The sequence below is a fragment of the Alosa sapidissima genome, chromosome 2 (genome assembly GCF_018492685.1).
Source record: "Alosa sapidissima isolate fAloSap1 chromosome 2, fAloSap1.pri, whole genome shotgun sequence".
NCBI lineage: Eukaryota > Metazoa > Chordata > Actinopteri > Clupeiformes > Clupeidae > Alosa > Alosa sapidissima.
In genome coordinates, this window is record NC_055958.1 from 14,394,609 (window position 1) to 14,419,726 (window position 25,118).

Consider the following 25,118-nt stretch of genomic DNA (forward strand, 5'->3'; position numbering starts at 1 on the left):
AACACAAGTGAAGGCAAAGAAGGCAACATGTCTGTCAATTTGTGGAATATTAACCTACAACAAATGCTCTTAGTTTTCATTCTGTGTTTAAATCTGACATCATTTTCATATATTAACTACTACTAGTAATATATTAGTAAATATTTGGAGGAACAAATCAGGTATGTGAAACTGGTATAAGACATGGTAAAGCTATGTCCATTCATAAGTTGGAATAGTGAATACAGGGATGATACTACTACGTTACCAACTCACATTTGCTGTGTGAACATAACATATGTGAGGTAATTCATAACATGTTGATTTATTTTAATTTCTCTTCTTGAGGAATGAAGTCTCTAAGTATGTGAGTTAGACAAAATCCAGGGTTTTACGGAGCAATTTTGGTATCCACTGATGTCATGCTATGTAAGACAACGTTATCGTCTTGAGTGAAAAAGTGTGTCCATTTCCATGCAAACTTTTCACAAACAAACAAGAATTTGTTAAACTCATGCTCGTGCACATATTTGATATATCCACAAACCCTTTTAAGAATATACAGTTTTAGACTGTAACTTAATATTAATTAATATTACTTTTATTATCAGAGGCAGCAGTCTCTACCAGCCTAATCTCTACACTGGTGCCTTGTTTTTAATTAACAGTTGACCTAAGTTAAATGCAAGGATATTTGTGCATCCCCTGGGTCTCTCAATATCCATTAGTCCATCAGTGATTAAATAAAACAGGATAACAACTCTTCCGATACTTCCAACAACAATCACCATATCACAACGGAAACACACATCCTGAATGGCAGGTTAAAAGTTCCTTGAAGCACGTTAGATCTGTAGACAAATGGTTTTCCTTTGGTCGCTCTGACAGATTTATTGAAAAAACACATGCTTAATGGCCATGGAGTTGTGAGGCCATCAGGATTTGTGCATTGGATCATATGGTGAGCTGATGTTATTGTAACACATGCCTCTTTCACATACTCAATTTAGACTGGTGTTGCAGATAGCTTATATTTTTGCCAAACTCACCAACTCAACCTATGTAGGCTACAATGTATGCTATCTAAAATGTCACAAAGTGATTTCATTACTGACAATTATAACATTTCAGTCATGTTCTATATGCTGGATGAAATACAGTGTTCTCCGGAAGTATCAAACCCTATAGGGCATTTAATACTAATTCAAGTAACCCTCAAATACATATATAGTTATAACTGGCTGAATAATATATGATTAAATACAACCAGTGTCATTAATTTTCTGCAAATCAACACAGTTGCAAAACAAGGAGTAAGGCACATCAATGACTCCCTGCCCAGCAGAGGGCGATGCATTATGAGCTTGCAACAAAAACCTTTGGCAAATGGATTTCAGTGTTCAGGTAGGCTAAACATGCATTTTTCCACAAGAACTTAGGCCTCTTTTCTAATTCTAATAATTGAAATAAGCATAACATAGCATATCAAATTGGGAGATTATCTGGGAACACATCACATCACCTACCTGAAGCTGAAGGAGATGCTGAAACTGAACTGAAACTGAACTGACTTATCTGAAACGGAACTAAATTGTCTCCAAAGTCAATGAAGAGGGAAGATGTCGACTACAGTAACTTGGCTTTCGGAAACATCAAGTCGAGGTGCGCATCCTCTCATGTTTCCAAGTTCAGCTCCTTAGGTGTGCAGCCTATTGGGACGTCCCCAGCGCCTAACGAGCACGCCTACCGCGACCTCTGATAGGACCAGAGCTGCGAGTCTTCCCAAGCAGCCGTCGGGTGAAATTAATTCTTCTCTTAAAACCAGTCAAGGAGACCGGTGCGCAGACGACAACAATCGCACAGAACGACGAGCGGTGTTATGGATATTCACTTGTGATCTGTGGAATACGCGTGGAAACGTCCTCATTCCGAACTTTGGCAGCAAAGCAAATTTCTGGTAAGCAGACTACTCTTTCTGTATTTTAAAGTGTTACACTTTGGTGTAAAAAAAAGCCATTGCGCACCACAAATTGGCCGTGTTACTTGTTATGAAAACAACAAGTGACTGGACAGGAAAGAATTACTGAGTAGATTAATTAAAAAGGAATTGCAGTTTTCAGTTTGTGTTAGATAGTGGACAGTGTAGGCTACTGTAGAATGTACCTGCTTGACCCACTTTGACCCCAACATCTAACCGAAATGAATGTAATGTAAATGAATTGAACAAACAACTAAAACAAATCAGAAATATACCTCCATTTAGTTAGGTTTGTATTAAAATTGTATATATATTTTTCAAATAGAAAGAGCATAAACAGCTATGAGGTGGCTGTGACATTTGACATTAACTGATGGTTCGGGTCCAGGACAAAAGAAGTCTATGCCTGACTGATGTGCTTCTCTGTTCCAGCCCTGGAATATAATCACACCACTTGTTTTTGTAATTTAACTCTAAATTTAGGGGTTTGCCTCTTTTTCAGTGCAAGAGGTTGAACCCCTGGAGAACACATGGCACAACCGCCCCTGTCAGAATGTGGTAAATACATGCTATGCCATGTATGCAGGTTCAATTTCACGCATTTCGATATTATTATATGGAACTAATCCCCAAGAGGAAAGGGTGACTTCAGTCTTCCAATGGGGTTGCGTGGGCAAGCAGGTGCATGGACATTATTCATAAACAATATTTCTTTCCCCGTAGAAATATGCAAACCATTTCATGGTGGGTGTAACCCCTTGGTCTAGTGCGCTTTGTGTGATGGCTTGTCGTACGATATCCACAATTGTTTTGGGCAGTGGTTCTGTTTGCTATGGCATAGGGCATTGGGGTGCTAAGGTCACAGACCTGTTACAGTGTTTTGGATTCTTGGGTAGTACCTTTCAGTAATACTTAAATCAAGGCATGTGAGTTATGAGGCAGATTTCAGAGGTACCATTGTCAGTCGAACTGTGTCATACTGAAGCTTATCAGATCATTAATGAGGATGTTTACTAGCTGGTACAGCCTTTGTCTAGAAATATTCATATCACTATCATCACTGATAATGGTAACACAAATACAAGACCAGGAAAAACTTACAAGTACTTTAACATTTCAACATTTTGGGGAAAAAAACATCAAGCCTCAACATTATAATAGTCACTACATCTTCAGGAATTCTCCAAGTTTTTGTGGTAGTTGCATTTAAATGGAGGTTTTCACTCTGAACAATGGGGCAGCAACTTTCGGCCTGATTTTCCCTCTGTCTGTGGTTGCTGGTGTGTGTGTGGGTGGAAGAAAATCCAGCTATCCGTTTACCATAGGCGTCCGAGGAGGAGAGAGGCAGAGGGAAAAGCGTGAAAAATTGAAGCTGTGCCGCGTGAGGAAATCCATGGCGCTGGAGTTACCCATGAGGCGAGCTGTCTTTGATATGTGATCTAAGAGTGAGGGGGACCTCGTGTCTTGGAGAAGGAAAAACAACGAGTCTGGTAAACACACACATTTCCACTGCGTTTGTGTGTCGGACCCGTAAAAAGCCTAAACCATGGTTACAGAGGCCATTTTTAGAAATGGAGTTTTGACACAGCTGTGACCATCTTCACACAACACTTAATTCATCAGTTTGTTATATTTATACAAAAGTGCTACTTCTTTTCTGGTGAGTCATTTATCATTTATCTATCCTATAACCTATGTGAATGTTGACTAATTCATGAAGAATGTGTGAAAGATGAAAAAAGTCTAAAAATGAATTTAAACTTGCTTAAAAGAGCCAATAACGCATGTGAATGTGAACCTGAACTTCCCAGCGCGTTTTGGAAACATACACAAAAGAGTCCAATGCATAGTGGTTTCTAACCCAAAGGTCGCCCGTCTGATTTTGAAGTTGTTTGAGTGCATCCGAGCTGAGGGAAGGAGAGAGATGGCTGTCGGCTCAACAATAGGAGCTGGATGCTGGACGTTGGAGCGATGAAGGGATGGACTTCCTCTCTAAACTGTGCATATATGCAGGCAGACTGTCCAGAGAGCTCAGGGCCCACGTGTGGCCATAACATGCGTGAAGTCTCAGGGGCCCCCCTTCATCTGAGAGGTGCGGGGGAGAGAGACAGAGAGAGAGAGAGAGAGAGAGAGAGGAAAATAGAGAGAGAGAGAGAGAGAGAGAGATAATCACTTGCAAGAACAATCAAAGGTCCCCAGAACTTCCTTAAACAGGGGGAGTTGTCAACCCACTTAGAGACTCACATTGTATCGTAGGAGTAAAATAATATTTGGTTAGAATTTGTACAATAATAAGCCTCCTTATCCTCCAGTATCCTCTGCTCCTTTAGCAGTTTATTTTGTGAGTTTCACCACATGTCATATTGAACCATGGTTCATTTCTTGCATATAACAATGGATTGAATATGATTTGCACGCCATTGTGTATCTGCATTGCTTTTGTCTCCATGGTGCTTTTGTTGTTGTTGTTTGTGCTGACTGAAGAGTTGCCATAACAGGTTATCCATAGCGATGCTGGCCTTGGCTTCATGCTGATGCTGGTGTACGCTGTGACATAGTGTGAAACATTATTGATTATCCCGGCACCCGGAACCGCCTGATTTGAAAAATGAGCCGTGGTTTCGGAGACCCGAGGCTCCAGGCTCCATCTCTCCTCATCAGTATGGAAACATTCCGTCGCGGAGGGGGAGGAGCCAGTGGAAAATGGCCACCTTAATAAAGCACGCACAACCTGGAACGACATCAACGGCAGGCACCATTACCATCATCATCCATCACCAGCTGCAGTCCCACCTGCAGCGTGATCCATGGGCCGACCTGGAGATGCCAGCGTGTTATTTGAGACCTATGCTAATGACAAGGATGTGAAGGCACTGGTACACATTACTGCAAGTATAGGGGCAGCCTTAAGTGCTCTCCGTGGGTAGGTATAAGGGTCATTACACCCAGGTACGATATGATGCAGGTAGAAAGAATGTATCGTCTGAGGAGCGTTGGATTTGGCCAGGTGTGGACATTCCCTTCTGATGAAGTCCCTCCGGCTTGTTGACGGGTTGTGAGGTGTATCCGTGCTCATGTCCGCACACCAGTAGTCATCGCATGCAAGCTGTTGACAAATGAGTCCTGTTTAACGTTAAATACGCGCTGTGTGGCGTCGGTCTGGTTGAGCACCGCGTCTGTTGTCCTTTTGTCTCTGTTCGTCCAAGCTCTATGTCATCGCAGATTCCCATATATAACTATTTCTAGCTACATATGTATAACTATGTAGTTAGTATAGTATACTATATTCAGTATATATTATGTTTAACACTTTATGCATAGTGGTATGGATGGTAAATATTATTTTTTAAATAACGAAAAGAATGCACACCCTCCGAGGTGCTGGCAAGGAAAAATAAACTAAGAAAAACTTGGTCTAGGAACCTTGACAAAGGCTGACAGGCCGAAACGTTGGGATTAAATGTTAAATAAAAGGAAAAAGAGATAGAGTGTGCGGCGGGGTTTTTCTTAAATATTATTTTTTAAACCATTTTTTGCAGACTGCCAAAATGAAATGCTCATAGTGTCATGTTGTGTTATTCTGCTTTATCTTAAGATAAACATACTTTAGGGTCTAATGCAATACAAAAACACATTTTTCCTACAGCAACATTTAAGCATGGTTGCATGCTCAACCAGTTCAAGCCAGGTCAAAGAGCTGCCTTTAGTGTTAGTATTTTAAAAGTGCCCCGTGCACACAGGGAGTCTTTGTGGAACATGCCATTAGTCTGTTTCCTGACCTCAGTAGTAATGATGGAGTGGAACATGTTTCCTCCTGATCACCACCAAGGTGAAGGACCTCCCTCCTCTCTGGGAGCCTTTTGTCTGCCACCATACATCAGCAGAGAGTGAGCTGAGCGCTTACATCAAAGCCCTTGTGTCAAATGTTCATACATTTTTTACCTCATTTCTATTAACTGATTAATAAGCACATATCCATCTCTCTCTCTCTCTCTCTCTCTCTCTCTCTCTCTCTCTCTCTCATAAACATTAAAAGGGGTTCCACAGGAAACCCCACCATCTAATGGGGGTGTGTGGGGTAGGGGGTGCAGAGGAGTGTTGCAGGCCGTGTGCAGGCTGTGCACACAGACGTGGGGTGGGGGATGGGTGCTGCTGCAGTGTGGTGAAGGCACCACGGAGAGAGAGAGAGAGAGAGGGGTCTGCCCCAGTAGCCAGAGGGGGCAGCCAGCCCCTGCCTGCCTGTGCGGAGCTCTCCATTTCCTGAAGAGCCCTTTCAGCTGGAGCCTCAGCTTGTCGGGGGTCATGTTTGCCTATCTGACCTCATTCGAGGCTTTTTTTTCCCTGTGCCCCCTTCGCTGCGAATGAGGACAGTGGCCCGTGATGTGTGACATCCTCTATGGTGCTTTTACATGTTCCAATGGCTCGGCGCATTATGATGAGTGAAATCTCTGGACTCCCATCAATGCATTACTCATGCTCTTTTTCAATTATTCAGTGAAGTTTGTTCTTCGAATTAACTGCATGGATGCCCATGGAGGGCTCTCTGCCTTATAGACGACGTCTTGACGCTCCTGGCGATAGGCCTGTTACCAGAGGTCTTTTCATAGATGCCCTTTCATCACATATTCTTTTAAGATTTAAGATTGTGTAGGCTTGATTTTTTCTTCACCTAGTTACAGAATCCATTTTCTTAAATGGTCACACATGTGAAGTTCTATGTAGGTTCTACTGTTTGTGTGAGAATGTGTTTTTAATTAGCAGGCCTTGTTCTGGTTTACTGGGCAGCAGATGTCTTTGATTTGTTGCTGGGCATTTCCTTGCTCCCTGTAGCGAGCCCCCTGCCACTCTCTGTCTGTAAATATCAACTTCATTTATATAGTACACACACGGAAGACCCTAAAAATACCAACGCTTTCTGACCTAGTATAATCCATGGAACAGTAAAAATCAGTAAACAGCACTGTTGGCCTAAAAACATCAAGATCAAAGGCATACAAAGGAATACATCAACTGATGAATTCCTTATAGAAACACTTTGAACTTTACATCTCCACAGCTTGTAAGGGCCTATACACCCAGTAAAGATCTACACTCTCTCTTGCTGGCACTGGTGAAAAAATACCACCAGGAATAAGGCTGTGACCTCCATTTTAACCCCCATTAGTTCTCTCCCCTCTTACAGTATATTTATTTATTTAGTTTTATGAGCTTCTCAAAGGGTTTGTGAAGTGGTAGGCAGTACACGCTACCAAATCTTCTTCTGTCTCCGGAGACCGCGCGTTTGAACATTCCCTTTGAAGTTTGGCTCTCTCAGCCCATAGATGGTAGCGTGATGGATTATTCATGTTCCTGGTGCATGGTGAGAGGAATATCTGAAACCTTTGGTTTGGTATCACCAATGCATTAAAGGTCAATGACCATGAAAGATATACATTCTCCTCCAAATGAGAGAGCCATCCTCCTGTACTTTGATGTTGCAGTGTATATCTAAAGCCTCATGCTCCGTGTCCAATTGTGCATTTTTCCTTCCTCAGCTGAGGAGAGTTTTGTAAGAGGAAAAGATCAGCCCAGTATTGTATCTCACATTCCTGCAAAGAAATGAATCATGATTCCTCTACTCCCACAGCCAGTTTGAAAGTTTCATTGTCTAAGCTCGGTCACAGCTTGACCAGTTGATCTGTCTGTATAGTCCTCTGTGCTGTTTGTATGCACATTTGAATAGCTAGCTGCTGCTATACTGCTATGTTGATATTGTTGCTTTTGTTGTTGTTGTTGTGTTGGCTGCTGCTGATGCCATCTCATAGCCCTTCAGTAAATCAGCATGTTAATAAGCCAGACATAATTGAATTTAGTTACCACAGATTGATGGTGAGACAGCTTGCAAATACTGTCTTAGTTACTTATAAAAGTGCTTATCTTAGGGTCAGCAATTCTTACGTTGTCAGTGTATATCATAGTGTGCATTAGGGAGGCTGTTGCATTTCATAAGACCTGTTTTAATCATCTACATCACTACATCAATGTGTGTGTGTGTGTGTGTGTGTGTCTGTGTGTGTGTGTGTGTGTGTGTGTGTGTCTGTGTGTGAGTGTGTGTGTGTGTGTGTGTGTTTTCAGTCTACAGAACATTGTAGAAGCTGGTACTTTCTCTAACGGTGAACTTCACTGTAGACATGACTATATTGCTTATCAGAAGTGACATTCTGTTTGATATTGTGAAAGTTTAATAGTTTAAAAGAAGCTTGCCTCTACTTTTGCATTCCAGCTGTCATTCTGCAATCTACACATAACCTACACATAACCTATGCATTACTCCTGCATCTTTAGCCGCCACTGAGCTCCGTGTCTTCCACACACTGTCCTTTACGCCCACTTCCATGGAGATATGTCTGTCTGGAAACAGTTGGGAGTGCAAAAAAAAAAAAAATGAAATCATAAAAATCTTGCTTCTGTTGGAGTGCCTTAAGGCTCTTAGAGCTAATTAAAGTCTTTAACTCATCTGTCTGTGATTGTGCCATGAAAAGGACTTTTGTGAGAGAATTGTGAGGTCCGCTCTATCCCCTGCCACAAAGACAAAAGGGCCGCCCCCCAAGTTCAAGGGGATTGGGTCCAACCACTCCCACTCCGTTGCCCACTCCAAAATCTCCACAGCTGCCAGTGTGGGACATTTCATCCCCCTGTTTGCTCAGTCCCCCCTCCCCCCTTTTCGTGTTTCTTGTTCCTCAAAGAGGGATTTAACCCTGAGAAAAGGGAACAATAGGAGATAGCAGGCAATTCCCAGTGGTAAGGGTCAGCTGTTGCCCTGGACCCTTTCCTAAAAACATAAAGCCTAAAGACAACAAAACGTGTGCATCGTGCTCAGGGGCACAAAGACCCTCTCGTCAGGAGGTGCCGCAGAGGGATCAAACAGTATGATTGAGTGAAAGCACTGGGGGGACAGAAATGGCTGTAGCTCTGTGTCACTGATGTGAGATGAGGAAGTTCAGAGATATAGTGGCAGACATTGCGTTTCCTGTTCCAGACATTGCGTTTCCTGTTCCAGACTGACTCAGAGTCAGGTAATACAGTATGATGTGGCATCTGAGATGGCAGAACCTGCTGTGTTGCCACCCAAGCCCTCTGTTAACGGCTAACATGAGCACTGTTCTTGAATTAGCAAAGTGTAAAATTTTCTTTCAGAAGCCATGCTAATCAACCACGTTTTCACCTGCCTTACAATTAAGTTGATGGTCATATAGAGTTAGTTCAGTGAAGGTATTATTTGAGATACAAGACAACAACCTATTGAATAGTTAGTGCTAGTGCACCCCCAGTGCTAGCTTGACAGAACAAGTTATATCTAAATTATTTTAAGTTATTTCCTGTCTCTGGCTTGTCGTCCTTATGGGTCTTGTCTTAAAATAGTACACTCTTAAAACAAATGTGTTGTCCCTATCTGGACACAAAGATGTGTTAAAAAACAAAGCAAGTTGTGTTGTTTTCAACACATTCGTTTTAAGAGTGTAGTTATGTACTGTTGCTCACAGCAAGCGTATTTGTGCAAAGTGCACTCGTTGCATGATCCTGCTGATGTGCTGATGAAGAATGCCTCCAGAACTCCCCAAGGACCCGGGTTTCTAGTCGCTGGTTGTATATTCTCAGTAACCATATTCCTCGTCAAACTCTGAGCTATGAGTCTGATCCTCTGGATCTTCAAATGCGCCAAGTGGCCAAAAAGGGGATTAAAAATTATCCAGCTGACTTGGAGCACTTCAAAAGCATACTGTGGGATTAGAGTTTGTGTGCGTGCATGTAGGATTTCAATTAGCCAGCCTCTGATCATGATCCGACCTGACTTTGGTTTTGTCCAATGACAGAGTGAGTTGAAGGCCCTGTTAGCCTCCATATGGATCCTGTTGAAAGGGGATGGTATGCTCTGAGTTATTCATTTCCTTACAGCACTGCAGAGTCAACAGAGGTCTCTGGATTCAGTTATTGTTGCTTGGCCTGTATAATGTTTTATGTATAATCAAAACACCTTAGATCTAGTTTGACTGATATGTAGGCCTGATAAGATAGTAAGTCTCAGGAAGAAAGTACTTATAAAACCGCTTGTCTGCTGTTTGAACTGGGTTTAGCTTGCTGTCACAAAAACTAGAAAAACTAAAGGTCAAATTTATTCTTGTCTATTCAGTCTCGCAATATTCATTTTTAACCCCCAATATCATGTCTCAACCAATAAATAAATAAATACATGTAAATCTCAAAATCCTATCCATTCAGTGTTGTTGTGGTTGTTGCACAGTCAGATGAGCCACAAGAAGTAACTCATGGCTGTTACCTCGCAACACTGCCCCTCTGCAAATCAGGTTCAGCAAGTTTCAGTCATAGAACAAGATTTGCATTTTTTTCCTCCAATGGGAGATCGCTCTATTCAGGGGCCTATTCCTTGCAGCCTGAAATATCATATTGCTTACCTAAGATACGTTTCTGGATCTGGCTCTGTTTCAAAGGGCACTCTTGTTCTTTTAACCCAGAGAACAGCCAGCCTAGATTTCCCTTTTCAATTGCTTTGTCACAAGTGCTTCAAGACTATTTCATATAAACCTGTTAGAACAATGATAATGAATTTATGTCATGAGAGATGCAGAGGGAGGGAGAGTAACATTTGTGTTTTGGGCTTGATAAAACCTGAAAAGGGAGAAGAATAGACCTGTTGGTCAGCCATGTTGTTAGTTGATGATGAATCATACTTGTTTTGGCAGGCGGGTTCCCAGGGTAATCTCACCACTGAAAACACCTCGTTCATCATGCTGTCATACAAAAACCCACTTAGCAGCTAAATGGCTTACTGTACTGCATATCATATGTCCATCTGGGTAGCACGAAAGTCTACATTTGAAACAGCATAGTAGGGTATGTGGGGATAATCAGGGCATAGGTGTTTGGTGGAATTGTATTCAGTTATATTGCTGGTGCATTTTACACCACATTCACTTATACATGAAAGAGTCAGTTACATGAGCAAGGTCTTATTCGTAGCAGGTGCACAAGTCTATGATGTGTGTGAGATTACTTTGACACTTTCCTCTACACCACTAAGCTACCCGTTTTCCCAAGTAAGCACAAAGCACGCAAACAGAGAAGCCCTCTATGTGGAGTGCACTGGCGCTTAATGGCACCTTGTGTACAGCGGAGCCTCCCCAGTTGCTGCTGAGGAAAGAAGCCGTTCCCCGTCTCCCAAGTGCACGAGGGCTGCCAGTAGTATCCCCTCAGGTGCACAGTGTTGGACTGCACAACAAGGCACAGATGAGAGTCTAACTTGTGATTCCAACTCAGGGGGACAAACGAGCATTCAGCAGCCGAAGCCAGCTGCTGCGGTCGAGGAGTAGTTTTAGTTACAGGGAGAATTTATGGAATTGAGCAAAAATAGGGATGTTTTTTTATTTCTGCAGTCAGTTACATAATTCAGTTATACTAATGGGTGGATCTGAAAGGGATAGCTTCTCAGAGAAATGTACCTTTTTAATACAGCTGAAAAACCTTTCAAAAACACTTTCAGGGTGTCACTAAAATGAGGATGTTACTCATTCCAGGGCTATCCCACAACAATTTATGTTGCTAATTTTCATTAAACTTGTTGTGGATCAAGAACATAATTACTGCATAAGTGTCTCCACAGTCATTTACTCAGATAACAAGTGCCCGAGTGCATCAAAGTTTCTACAGGAATTAAACTGTACTTAAATTATTTCAGATGTGGGACTTTGTCTGGGAACATTTAAGATCTTCATCTTGTGGCTTGGTTTGCAAAGCATTGTTTTGCTGATTTTCTTCTTAGGGTGAAGAATGTTGATGAACACTTTTTTCACTCTTAGTTGCTTTAGGTGAAACTTTAACGGATGTTTAGATGCCTGCCTAGTAAACTGAGAACCTGAAGCTCAACTTCATTCAGAGATCCTCAGTAATTATTCAATCGTATGTGTGACATATGCATGACAAAACATGCGAGTGTGTGATCAAACAATGTGATCTCCACAGAATGGAATGCTCACACTCAGGGTTTTATCAAGATGAGTCACATCAAATGGCCGCCGTCAAAACACCCAGCTGTCACCTCCCCGGCTGGCCTAGAGCTTTTATAATTCCCACTGAGACTGTTGGAGCAAGAGGCAGTACACCTCCACTGGCACAAACAACCCCACCACACCGTGCATGTTTGAGCCAAAATGGTGGGTGTGACGGCTCTGATGACAGGTACTGCTTCTGGCAGACATGCTGGCAACACATTAGAGGAGTCATGCGACTGAAGTACCTCTCCAAGTATTTCCTGACTGAGATGTTGCATGTTTGGCCCTATCAGTCACCCATTAATTACAATGTGTCTGAGTGGACCGCATGGGAAACAAATGCAGGTTTTCGACTGTGGTCATGCCTAATTGCAGCTATGTGTTTATATTTTTTGTGCAGAATGTTCAGATTGAAAGATCATTTAAATGTGTAAATGGTAGCTTAACAAAACTGTTGTTAATCATGTAGATTGCAAGTATATCTGCATAGATCTGAATTTTCTAATAAATTAAATTAGATTATCAATATATTACCACATTTATACTCTCTTGCTTAGGTTTCAGGCCATGTCATTATCACTTTAACACAGTCTATAGTCAGTCTACAGCAGACCTATGAGGCCAGGAAGTCTCAACGGCCTAAGAGTCTGGTATGAGCTTTCCTCTGCTGGGGGATTCTCTGGGAAATTCAGCACCAACACCTGCTGATTCAGCTGCAATAGTGCCCACCAGCACGGGGCAAGGTGGTGACATTTGAAGAGTCATGTCTGTAAAGTTACACTCCTCAACCAGAGATAATGGTGCAGAGGCTGTCACTGGTCTCTGTGTGGACACCTGTAGCATTGAAACCAGACACTTGTGGCCATGTCAATGGGATGTTGTGTGTTTGCTTGCTCACACTTTCCGCTCATGTACCTCCCCATCTTTAAGATATACCCATGGGACCCAGAGGATGAAGCCTCAACAGTGTGTTGGCGTTATCACACGTCCATCTTCCTGGTGAGGTTCTGTGGAAAGTTAGTGCTTTTGTGGCTGCTTTGTGGAATGCTAAGGGCTCCCAAACCATCCAGTCTTCTCTGACAAAAAGTGTTTCCATCTGGGAAGAAAATGAGACAAGTTGATTACTTGTTAGAAAGTGGTAATTTGTGGAATGTAGGATTTTTTTTTTTTGTGCGAGAAATGTTCTTAACAGCCTCCTTTCCAAATGAGCTCTTATGCTGTAACAAAGAAAGGCTTGTGCATACTTTGGCTCATTGACTAAATCCGTCATAATACCAAATTTGGATAACAATTCAGCAGATTGCGGATTCGCTGTAAGAAGCTGGTGCAGTTTATGTGTATGAACAACAGAATTACAGAAAAAAAGGCTTGTAAATGCCTGTGATTTCATTTTAATGTTGAAGCTTACTTAGGCTGTATGATTTAGAGAACATTTTCTAAAACTATTAAGTGTATTGTTCTTGCTGAAAAACTTGCCTATGTAAGCCAAAGTGACCTTGCATTTTTCATGCTGTTTTTTCTACATTAACAACATATGGCTGCAATCAGTGACAAGGGAAAAAAACAGCCTTGTAAATGTACAGTTCCTGCCTGCTATCTGCATCGCGTTTACCTCCCCCGATACTTTTGTTAATGTGGATAGTGATGGAGGCAGTGTGTTCTCTTAGGAGGTAAATATCTGATCGATGCGAGTGAAGACTCCTAGAGAGCTCTTAAGCTTGCAGCCTCTGGGCTACTCAGCAGTAGAAGACAAGAAATGGGTCAGGGTCCCCCTGCACTGATATATACACCTCTTGTTTTGGTCTCTCGTTGAATGCACTCTCGGACCTCCATTGGAGATAAGGATCAACTGGAGGAAACTCAATGCAGTCCAACATGGCTTTGGTGTGCTACACTGTATTGTCTGAAGGGTCAAAAGGTAGAGCGCAACAAGACGCCGTGGCTGGGTGGAGTTCCCGATGTCCCAGCATGTACAGTACAATAAGCCACTGAGGCCAGTTTCAGCTATACACAGACAGCACAGGTACAGAAATAGACGCACAGTGCCAAACGTTTTTTTCTCTCTCTCTGTGTCATACGGATTACTTTGTTTGTATAAACAATTGAACAATTCAGGACAGATTGCCAAGAAGGGCTAGACTACTGAGAGGAAAACCAGGTGTTATTTCACGTGATCTGTATTTCCTACATTGAGTTTGCAGCCTCAGCAATATACTGTAATCATCTCACATGTCATCTCACATCTCACATTACTCATTACTCACAACTATGCACTCTAATTTAGATCAGACTCAGACTTTGTTGTTTTATATGATTGTCTAAGGAGATTATCTTTAAAAAATATTTAATCTAATAGTATTAATTTGATTAAACCCAATTGTGAATTTAGCTCAGATATTTGTACTGAATATATGAATTTGTAATCTTCCAGTATTTTTTAGAAAGCACAGTAGCTTGGTATGATATTGGTACTCAATAAAAAAAATACTGCACAACAGTATCATAATCCATTTGGGCTTTTATTTTTGTTTGGCTCCTGGACATCTGTACAGTCTGGAGTTAATAAATCACTGTCCCATAATGGCCCTGCATGGTTTTACCTCTATTATATCATAAATCTCAGATTGTGTCAACACCATCATGCTTGGCGTAGAATAAACAGACCATACAAGTCTTTGAAAATGAAACATATTTTTGTTATGGAACGCTGAGCATGAAATCATGCTTTGTCAGACTTATATCCCCTCAACACGAAAAGGAAATCCATTCCAAGTTTTTTTCTAATTTCCCAGCTCCTGCCTGTGGGTGAAAACCAGTTAATCACCCACAAACATGGCCAAGACTTTGACTTTGACTTTGACCAAGAAGCCTTGTTTGAAATCAACTTCGGAAAGATTCCAGAGTTCAGAACTGATGGTTGTATGATTCCACTGGTGCCTCTGACTTGTGGTTGTGTTTGTCTGTGTTGTTACACTCCCAGCTCACGGCTGTCGCCCAGGGATACGGAGGCCTCGTGCAGCCGCCCTTAATGACATCACTGGCAGACTGAAGATGCATTGAGCCATACAAAAGGGGGCTTAGAGAAGAATTAGATGTCTCAGGAAGACATTATTGAGTGCTGTTTGATTTTTGGTTTGAGGGGATGTATGAGGTGACAAATTCACACCCCTTCCTTTTGAATTTGGAGACTTTGTTGTGAGCTAATCTTGAAATTGCACAGTGACTTCTAGAAGAGAATCCTTTCATGGCAATAAGTATCAGTCTGACTTTATTTTGGCTGCAACGGTGGCAACTGAACTGTTGAACCCTGTTGAGGGCTTTATATGTGTCCAAAAAGTTTAAATAGAACCAGTTAAACTTAAGGAGCTGATCAAATTTGAACTCACATGCACAGAGGAGGTAAGTGTCACTGATTTAGGAACAATCAGATTTCTGGCTCTCTTACCATCTGCCTTTCTCACTGCATCTGAAGGCAGGGAGACAAAGGACTGGAGTCAAGCGCTTGTGATAAATGTGTGATGTGCTCCAATTTTTCTCTTACAAATGCAAACCACAGGACCCTTCCTTGTGCATTGGCCAGACCTTCTGTATTCTTTTGGGGTCTCTCGGACAGCATGGGCTTTTTCATTCAATACACAAAGAGGCCAAGGCTAGATAATACATCTCTTCCAGGATGGTGGACCAGCCAGTCTTACGGATGACTTTGTGCTTTTTGTTTCAGACTACCTCTCTCTTTGCACTCCAGATTTCCTTCTTAATCTTGACAATGTAATTAGTGCAACACATTTCAACTGGTTTACCTGATATTATTTAGATGTCATGTCATGCAAATCTTGCAAAAAGATGAACGTTTTATTAAATGCCATTCTCTTTTTTGATTAAGCTATGGTCAAAGATATGCCTGTTTAAAGCCAAAATTGTGGTGTAAAGACACTGAAGAATAGATAATGTTTTGAAACAGCAGAATGACTGAGATTTTGTTTTGTCAAAATAACTGTCTGGTTCTCAGCTAATGAAGAAGCAATATGTCTTGGGTTAACAGAGACATCACGTGATCTCAAATGTAAGACCCAGAAAAAGGTTTTCTGGCAAATTGCTGCTTTTATTCCCCAGATGAGAGTGATATCACTTTTTTTATCATGTAAACTCTCCTGACTTCTGGCAGCCTTGGCCAAGCACTCAGAACACATTCAGCTAAATTGGTATTGATGTCTGGAGTAGTTAACAGAACAGACTCTGTCTATCTTAAGAAAAGCCCTGCAACTTTTAATTTAACAGCCCAATGCAAGGCCTGCTTGAAATGAAATATTTAGATTCTTGTACATTAATATGCCTAATCTTAGACTAAAACAAAACTTCAGTGAAATCTCCATTGAAGAAAGCTTTTAGTCTAGGTCTAGGTTTAATGCAGGTATTGGAAACTAGCATTTGGTGATATTACTTGCTGCATATTTCATATGCATCTTATAAATTAAGTAATATAGGAATATATTTTGTTTTAGGGTTGAAATAGTTGACAAATTTTCATATCAAGCTTTTCATATAAGTGGATATGCTTTGCGATACGCACTGCTTAAATGTTGTTGTTTATGTGTGTCTCTTCTGTTTGAACAGGTCGCTTTCTTGGACTTGGATCAGATATCTGCATGTTTGAATCGATGCTCTGCAATGGAACCCTGGCCTACGGTGGCCTGGGTGATAATCCTGATGGTCATCGCTAACTGGATGAAAACTGCACATACAAGGGACTTTACTGAAAATGACATTATCTTCCTTCACCCATCAAGTATGATATATTTTTCTTAAACATATTTGAGCTGTTTTCCTTTATAGAGAAACTGTCTGGCATGCAAGTAGAAAAACCCAATGTCTTAGGAGGCACTCACAGTGTTCTTGTTTTGTTTCTTTTAAAAGGAGGTGGAATTCTGTAGGATTTGAGTTGTCTTGAGCAGTCACATGACACTCTTCCATTGACTTGCATTGTATTTAATTCAGTGGGAACATGTAGTACATTGGGGTGTTACAAGTGAGCCAGCTCAGTGCTAGCTGATTTGCATGTTAACTTAAGTTGATATTTGGACAACACAGAGCACTGGTGATGTTGTTTCTTTGTACCTTGTGCTATTTCGAGGTAATTTGTGGATATAATAAACTAATCCCTTTAAATAAATGTTCCTGATATATATGATAATTCCAAAAACTCTTTTGAAGTGAAGCATATGGAGGCCAAATGACACCGCTGGCACAAATGGGACCCAAAAGAGTCTTTGTGCACGTGGCACACAGGTCTCATACTTGCACACACCAGCTGTATGACCCCTGTGTTATTTTTATGCTTCGGTGCCATGCCATCGAAATTAGTTTTGCTGCACCTCAGTTGTCAATCCATGCTGATAATCCTTCCAGGGCTGTTAGCGCGAGAGGATCTCAGAGCAGGGTATCCCTTAAGCTTGGGCTGGCGTGGGCTCGCTAGACCCCGCGTCTCCCACAGAACCTGTGATTAGCCCAAGGCTGTTATTAGAGGGGACCTCCTGAGGGCACTGTGTGTGTAGATGAGGCTCCTCTAACCTACTCTGCGCTCTGGGGTCGTCGTTGGCGAGCCACATGCCCTGCTCACACTTATAGTACGTCTTTTGGAATGTGATCACTTGCCAGAACACTTGTGGTGAAGAAAAAGATTTGCACCTCCAAGTAAGATGCGGTTGCTTGCTTAGTAATAGTCACTTGTGAAACCGACGATGCACAATCCTTTCATGGTCCGACTTTCATGGTCACAGCTGGTAGAGCAACTGGGCTAACCCTCCTTGACAAGTATTTGTTGACTGTTGTGCAACATGTCTCTGCAGTCACGCTTCATCTGTTTAATGTGGTTGCCCACATCGATAGCAGGACAGAGGAGCTCTCAAACTCCTCATTCACCAAATGGCAATCATATGACTGAGACAAACTTCACTTCTTTATTTAGCCGTCTTGGAATTTTAGACATTACCAATACAGCGACCACAATATGAGACGTGGTTCTTTACTGAACCAAGGCCTAGTACATTATGTTATAGAGGTCATGCATCAACACACATACATTAAACAATGCTTGTAGAACTATAGAGATATTAGCTTGACAATGAAATAAGAAGTTTATTGCACTTTCTGAACAGAAATGTTTTATTCAGAGGTTCTTGGGTTTTTCTCTGTTGGTTTCAAACAATAGTTGTTACTGGGACTTGGGTTTTGTGCCTTCATCAATGTCCATTCCTGCAAATTGCATTAATATTCAGTGCCACTAGACCATTGCGATTAAACAGTGCCTGCTGTTCAGAGTGGATCAGGGCACAAATATAATTGGTGGTACAGATAATTGTCCAGTGTCTCCATGCTTGACTTCAACAATGTGCAGACACTGGTCAAGGTCCAGAAACCAGTCCATTAGATCATATCTCGCAGCCATGGCATCCATCCTTGCCGTTTTGCCCTGGTGTACTGAATATGTGGCCCTGAACACATAGGGCCTTCATTTAAATGAATGGGTAAAGTGCAATTTTAAATAAGGGCCCATCAAATGAAACAATTTTGACTGTTTCTTATCAACAAAGGTGACCTTGAAACACCTCTTAGCCAATACATTAAAGTGCATAAGTGCTTGAAGTATGGATTTGAATTCTAGTGTAAATGCAGTAAGAGTAACTGTTTCTGCTCTTTCTAACTTTCTGCATTGGTCTGTGTCTTAAGGGGGAGATGATGGGTGGGAAACATGAAAGGGTCACGGCTGAAGGTAAACCCCGAGATTAGAGGCTAGCACAACCAAGGAAGCCAGAGTGATAGAGGTCAAGCCTCCCACATTCAACAGCAACCCCCCTTTCCTGCATTAGGGAAAGACCAAAAACAGTCTGTCAGATCTCTGAGAATCTTTCATCGTAGCGTGCTAGACCTCCCAGGAGGAGGTTTGCTGCTCCGTGGCTTTCTGGGGCAGATCTGTGGGATCTCTGGGCCACCCCCTTCTGGTTCCCCTGGGGATTTGTGGGACCTGTGGGTGCTGGATTGGCGACTGGGTGAGGGTCTAAGGGCTTGGATGTGGAGCCGTGATAAATAGGATGTGACGGGTGCAATTGACAGGCGTTGCTGACTGAAAGACATTTTTTTGGTGATGTGCAAAAATCTTCCAGCTGTCGCAGAGGGGGTGGAAATGCAGACACCCTCCTTTTCAGACCTCCAGATAGATGTGATGATGTGAAATGTGGAAAAGCAGAGAGAGAGAGAGAGAGAGATAAAGAGAGAGAGAGAGAGAGATAAAGAAAGAGAGAGAGACTCTTTGTTGGATTGTAACAGATGGCTGGCATAGATGTGGTCTCTTTATCCCTAGACACTTGAGCAAATCGAATCTGCTTTAAATTCAGATCATATCACTGTAGAATAGACATACAACTTGTAAATCAAGTACATGGCCGATGAGAAGTATATGGCCAACAAAATGTTAAAAAATGTGTGAAAATTCCTATTACAGACTGCCAGGCTATTATACAATTGTGGCAACTGGAAAGTGTAAGTCATGAATCATGTGAAGAATGTCTAGGGAGTTTAGTAGGCCTAGCTAAAAGCAAAGATCAATAAATTATAAGGAGAGCCTCTTCTCTGCTGAGAAAATAGTCCACTCATGCTATCTGAGCTTAAAATGTACAGGCGTCTGCACAAATTACTGTGTGATCCACCAGTGGGTTTTTCACATAATTTTGAAATTTGTTTCCAATATATCATGAAACTTTTCAGTCTGTTCCTCAGTGGAAACCTGCTGTTGGCATTTTTTTTTTCAAGATTTATAGCATCTTGCATCTTTGTAATTTATTTGAAGTGGAATGTTACCACACTTAAATAACAGGGTGTTGTCCTTTTGCCTTCTCCCTAGCCACTCCATACCCTGGCGGATTCAAATGCTTTACTTGTGAGGATGCACCAGACAACTATGAGTGCAACCGCTGGGCACCGGATCTATATTGCCCGAAAGGTAAGAACTTTCTTGAACTTTTTATTTTTCAAACATTTGAATCCATGTAACAAGGAAATTGATAGAATTAACATACTCTAAATTCTGCACATCTACCCGACAGAGAACCTTTTCATGATAGAAAGCACTACTTTGTATTTTTATGACACACTTTTCGCTGGAAGACATAAATTAAATCTGTGTTTGCTCAGTTATTGTGTATTTATGTGTAATGTAATATATCCTGCTGGCACTGGATGTGTTTAGCTCATAAAGAACCACCTGATACAGAACGCCGGTTCACCTCCTCCTCCAGTGGCCTTGAACTGATTTACACCATGACTTAATAACGCAGCTCCTCGTTTGGAGCCCGATCTTAAAGCACATTCTTCCACTAACAAACAGATAGATCACATGGGATCTGGGATTGAGCCAACAGTCTCTGGAATGTACATCACAGTCTCCCACCTTTTCCTCTAGGTTTTCAGTAGCTAATGGGACTACAATAAAGACATTCTTTCCTGCTTTTTGGGGTGGGGAGTGGAGGTGGTTGGTTCATTCATATGGTTCTTCCACATAACAATTAAAAGGAAAGGTGGAGTAGTCACTGGAAAGGTCTTTCCATCATGATTCCTTTGAATGAACATATCTCATTTATTCACCCCTATCATTGTGTGTGTGATAGATTTATAGCACTATAGTGCATATTTACAGATGATTGACAGATGGGTTCATTGGCTCATTATTGTTGTAGATTGTAATGCGTCCAAATTACTAAATGGTAGATTTTTTAAAGCTTTTTAATAATATGCTGTCAATAATAACTATAATCCGTCGCAGACAGTCATGAAATCATCTTTCACATCTGAAATGTTTTCAGTTAATGATGGCTATTCAGTAACGTCTTTGAACTATACCAATTATATATGCAAACTATTCTGATGTAGTGAGATATAGGATATTTTTTTATAGGGAGCTCATGTATACATGTATACTTTTTTCAACTTCAAATATATATTTTTTTCAACTTCACAGATGCAAGATATTGCTTCACACAGCACAGGATAAATCTGGATGGCAACACCGTGGCTGTGACAAAGCGTTGTGTGGCCCTCAGTGACTGTCTTTCGACTGGATGCACTGACGTTGACCATGAAGGACACAGGGTAAGGGCCCCCACACTGCTCTCCATCAGATAACGCCACGAGCCATAAAACCCAACCAGCCACCAGGATGGCCAGAGCTCCTCCTTCAGCTCTCCTCACTCACTCCCAAAGCCTTAAAGCCTTCACTAGCCACCTAAACGGTTCCTGTCTTACTGAGTTAAGGAGAGTTAAGGTCCCCCGGAGGACTGAACTACACACACATGATATAATCTAAAGCTCATACTCTCAACCTCCCTTTTCACTACAGTATGTTCTAGTGTACCTGTAAACAAATACAAGTTGACCTTGGTTTTCCTTTAGCATTAGATTTTATCTACAGTGTGTTTAGATTTGGTACAGTATGGGCTGTTTTATGCCATTTTCCTCTGAGCTATTAATCACCCATATCTCTGCTTTAAATCCTTGACTCAGACAACACAAGAAAGCCCACTTGAGGTAGCTTCCAAGTACATTGTGTGGGAGGACAACAAGCGTGTGTGTGTGTGTGACCCTACATCGAGACGATTCGTCTCAGTCAGCACCACTTAAGTGCACTTTCGAGCTAAGCTGAAGATCCTCGCGAGTGATCTCTCTCCAGAGCAGATAAAGATTGCGGATGGAGCTGTGCTTTCTCAGCGCGCTGTCTCACTAATCCGCGTTGAAAGGTGTGCATGTTGCCACTGCTCGGGCCAGCGGTGCAGTTTAAGGTTGTCACTCAGGTGAAGGCCACAGCCTGTTTGAAGACGATTAATGGGGGAAAACGCAAGGAAGTACGCTGGAACGAAAAACACAGACAGAGACAGACGAGTAAATTGATTTCGGAAGCAAAAGTGAGCAGGGATAAATAGAGGGATTCTCTGATTGTTTGGCCTCAGGCAACCGACACCGGTGTTGCCAAGTACATCCATTTTTATTGTAAACTGTGAAAACTCTGGGGGCAGTGAAGGGTACTGCACATTTGTGACTTGTGAGAGGGATAGGAAGCATGAACAATGATGCATTATGCCAAAATGTGCTAAAGTAATTTTGTTTGTGAAGTAGTGATGTACACAAATACTTGATTACAACTTGTTGATAGGATTGTCAAAAAAGTCATGATATTTGCTGTGTTTTTATGTTGAAATCTAAATTATTTACCATGGAAAATTTTAGTAGCATAATCGTATATATATTGAATAGTGATGTAAACCAACATAGGGATTGTGGAAAAGAGCACTGCTGTGGTTTTGTCTTGCTGTCTAAAAGGTTTGTGTCATGTTGACCTTCCTCGACAGACGTGCACCGCTTGCTGTGAGGGGAACATCTGTAACCTGCCAATTCCCCGAAATGAGTCAGATGCCGTCTTTGCCACCACATCCCCCCTCAGTGGCGCCCCGTGTCCCCCGACGAGCCACCCGCTCCTCACCATCACCACCCTCATGCTCACACTGCTCTTCTTCAGCCATGTTTGAGCGATGGAAGGAGAAGCCATGACTGACTTTCTTTTTCTTTTTGGTTTGAACTGTAGAGGCAGCATGTTGTAGAAAGGGCTGAACTTTTTTTTTTTTTTAAGTCAACATGCCGTAGTAAAAAAGCACTCGCTCTTAAACAAAGCATGGAATGGTAGTGAAAGTTGTTGTTGTTATCATTGCTTTAAACTTACCTCTTACCAATGAAGTGTTATGATTCTTTTTAACTCTGACCATTTTCCTTTTCAAACTGAACACCTTTTCAGACTACACGTCATGTAGTCTTTTTTGTAGTACTCAGTAGAACGTAGCTTCTTTTCCCTGCTCCTGTTCATCTGTATAGTGACAGGGGTTAAACTGATGCCCTTCACATTTTCCTCAGCATGTATGGACCTGCCTATGGGGATGGTGTGCAGGGTTGGGGGGTTGGGGGGGGGGACTCCTGCATTTTACAGTGGCGAGGAATTAAAATGTAATGGGAGGATACAGTATGTTTAAAGTGGAAATGTTTGATTATTGTGTTTAAGTCATTTAGTCTGTCTTATGGTTGATATACTGTATGTACATATAATATATATAGTATTTATTTTTGTATAACGTGTTGACGTTAGGTGAGCCGTGTAAAATGTTTTGCCTCTAGGTCACAGCATGCAATATAGGAGAGTAGGCAGCTCTTATTTTCCAGGTGGAACAGATAACATCCTCTTATTACTTTTTTATCAAATGGGACAGTGTATTTTTAGTGGAGCGACAAAAAAGCACTTAGTTTCTTTAAACTAATAAATATAACCAAAAGGGCGTGCACATTAAAAATTCCCTTAAACTATGGCTATGTTTTGTGTATTGTGCTTTAAGGTTTGTCTAAATCATGGCATTTAACATTATTATTTTTGAAGATATACTGATTGACCAGTGGTTACACTGGCTTCAATTCAAGCTGAGGATGGACAGTCCAAAACAACTGCATAACATGAAGGACATTTACAATTTTTCATAATTTTTGTAGATTTTGTATTCTTGTAGATCACTAGTGTGGATAAAAATGATGTCAGTTTCACGTCCCATTATCTGGTTGGTATCGAAACTTTCATATCATACGTTCATATCAACCCACTGAGGCCTGTATCTCTGTCAGTGGTTTCCGGCTTTATGTGTTCTCTGTACTGTGACTATGTTGTGATTCCCTGTTGGAAGCGTGGCTGGTGAGAAATCGCTGAGTTTGCAAATACAGTGTTATTGTTCGCCCGGCTCCATGAATTGTTTAGGCTGAGTGCCTTGGAGTTGGAGCCTGTGAATCGTTTCCTTAATCTCTCTTGGCCTGTCCTGTTGCTAATTGTTTAGTGTAGTCTGAACCAAACGCAAAAAGTCGACATAAAAAGTCGGAAAACATATCAGTCCTGTGCTTCAAGCATTTCTTAAATGTACTTGTACTTGTAAACTGGAACATTACTTTTGGACTTTGTGTTAACTTAAGGGCTATCCAATAATTCTGTCATGTCTTTTTTAACTCAGGCAATAACAAATTCCTTAATACTACAGTGTAGGGTGAAAATATAAACATGTTTTTTGTTGTAACAGCAGAGAAACATACTCGGATGGCCTTTTTTTCTGAAACTACCACAGTGCTGAGAAAGCCCAAGTGCATGATAATGCTTTGTGTTGCTATTGAGTGTTGCATGCCAGTGTGCCAAATGTTAAAGAGCATGTAAATATTGATTTTGTCTTTGTCATACCCCTGTAAATACTTGTGTATATATAAATATTTTGGAAGCATTTTCTAACTTCATATTAAAGATGAAGACATGGCATTTTAACTTAACATGGGAGTCCCTGTGTGTTTATGGTTGATGACAAATCACAGTAATTGAGTTTCCACTGCTGACTGTTGAATGTGAATAGTGTGGATGGAACTTGCATTTACATTTATTGATTTAGCAGATGCTTTTATCTAAAGCAACTTACAAAATGAGGATTAACATTCAAGCTACATTTCAAAGGAGACCATAGGCAACAATAAATACTACTCCAATCAACGCAAATACCTGACGGTGCGAGTGCAGAAGTATAAGTCAAATGTAATCATGGAGATAGTGGTAGAAAGAGAAGGAGATAAAGAATCAGAAGGAGAGAGGAAAGGAAGGAATATACATGTCTCATATTTCTGTCCTGATTGTCCAATAACCTTTTTCAAACATAGCAATTCAATTCAAAGCATGGCTACTCAACTGTGGGTCTATTTGTCAGTGATTTAATGAGCAGTGTAGTTTATACAGTAGTTCAGTTGACCCACATTGTGTAAATTCTATCATTCTGATTTCCCATATTTTGCTATTTCTGTCCTGTGAAAAGATATCCCCCTGCTGCCACACTGCTTTCCATGTGCACTTTTCCACAGATCAGAGATTTTCCACTCGCTGGCCCCTGCAATGCACATAAATCTGTTGTTCTAACAGTTGCCCTCTCCCGGATCGTAAATGCAAAAAATTTTGACGACATTCACATGACTCCCAGGAACGCTGCAAAAGCCCTGCCATCATCTACTAATTT

The 25,118-nt window shown here is 41.4% G+C and overlaps 1 protein-coding gene across 3 annotated transcripts; it reads left to right on the forward strand.

The window, feature by feature from the left end:
* Window positions 1-1,808: 1,808 nt before the first annotated feature.
* On the forward strand, window positions 1,809-24,390 carry lypd6 (LY6/PLAUR domain containing 6). 3 transcript variants are annotated; one of them, XM_042076599.1, is made up of 6 exons: window positions 1,816-1,936; window positions 12,934-13,002; window positions 16,618-16,789; window positions 19,901-19,999; window positions 21,014-21,144; window positions 22,398-24,390. In XM_042076599.1, exons 3-6 carry the CDS (start codon window positions 16,672-16,674, stop codon window positions 22,572-22,574), a joined length of 525 nt encoding a protein of 174 aa, XP_041932533.1. In that variant the 5' UTR covers window positions 1,816-1,936; window positions 12,934-13,002; window positions 16,618-16,671; the 3' UTR covers window positions 22,575-24,390. The 3 variants fall into 3 exon arrangements, with proteins under 3 accessions (XP_041932543.1, XP_041932533.1, XP_041932551.1); XM_042076609.1 differs by lacking the exon at window positions 12,934-13,002 and having other exon boundaries at window positions 1,809-1,936; XM_042076617.1 differs by lacking the exons at window positions 1,816-1,936; window positions 12,934-13,002 and adding an exon at window positions 3,312-3,447.
* Window positions 24,391-25,118: the final 728 nt, after the last annotated feature.

Bases quoted from the DNA above. Each gene is read 5' to 3' on its own strand.
- lypd6 (XM_042076609.1), top strand. From the start codon at position 16,672: ATGGAACCCTGGCCTACGGTGGCCTGGGTGATAATCCTGATGGTCATC. The intron at 16,790-19,900 runs GTATGATATATT...CCTTCTCCCTAG, and splicing joins TATCTTCCTTCACCCATCAA to CCACTCCATACCCTGGCGGA. The intron at 21,145-22,397 runs GTAAGGGCCCCC...CTTCCTCGACAG, and splicing joins TTGACCATGAAGGACACAGG to ACGTGCACCGCTTGCTGTGA.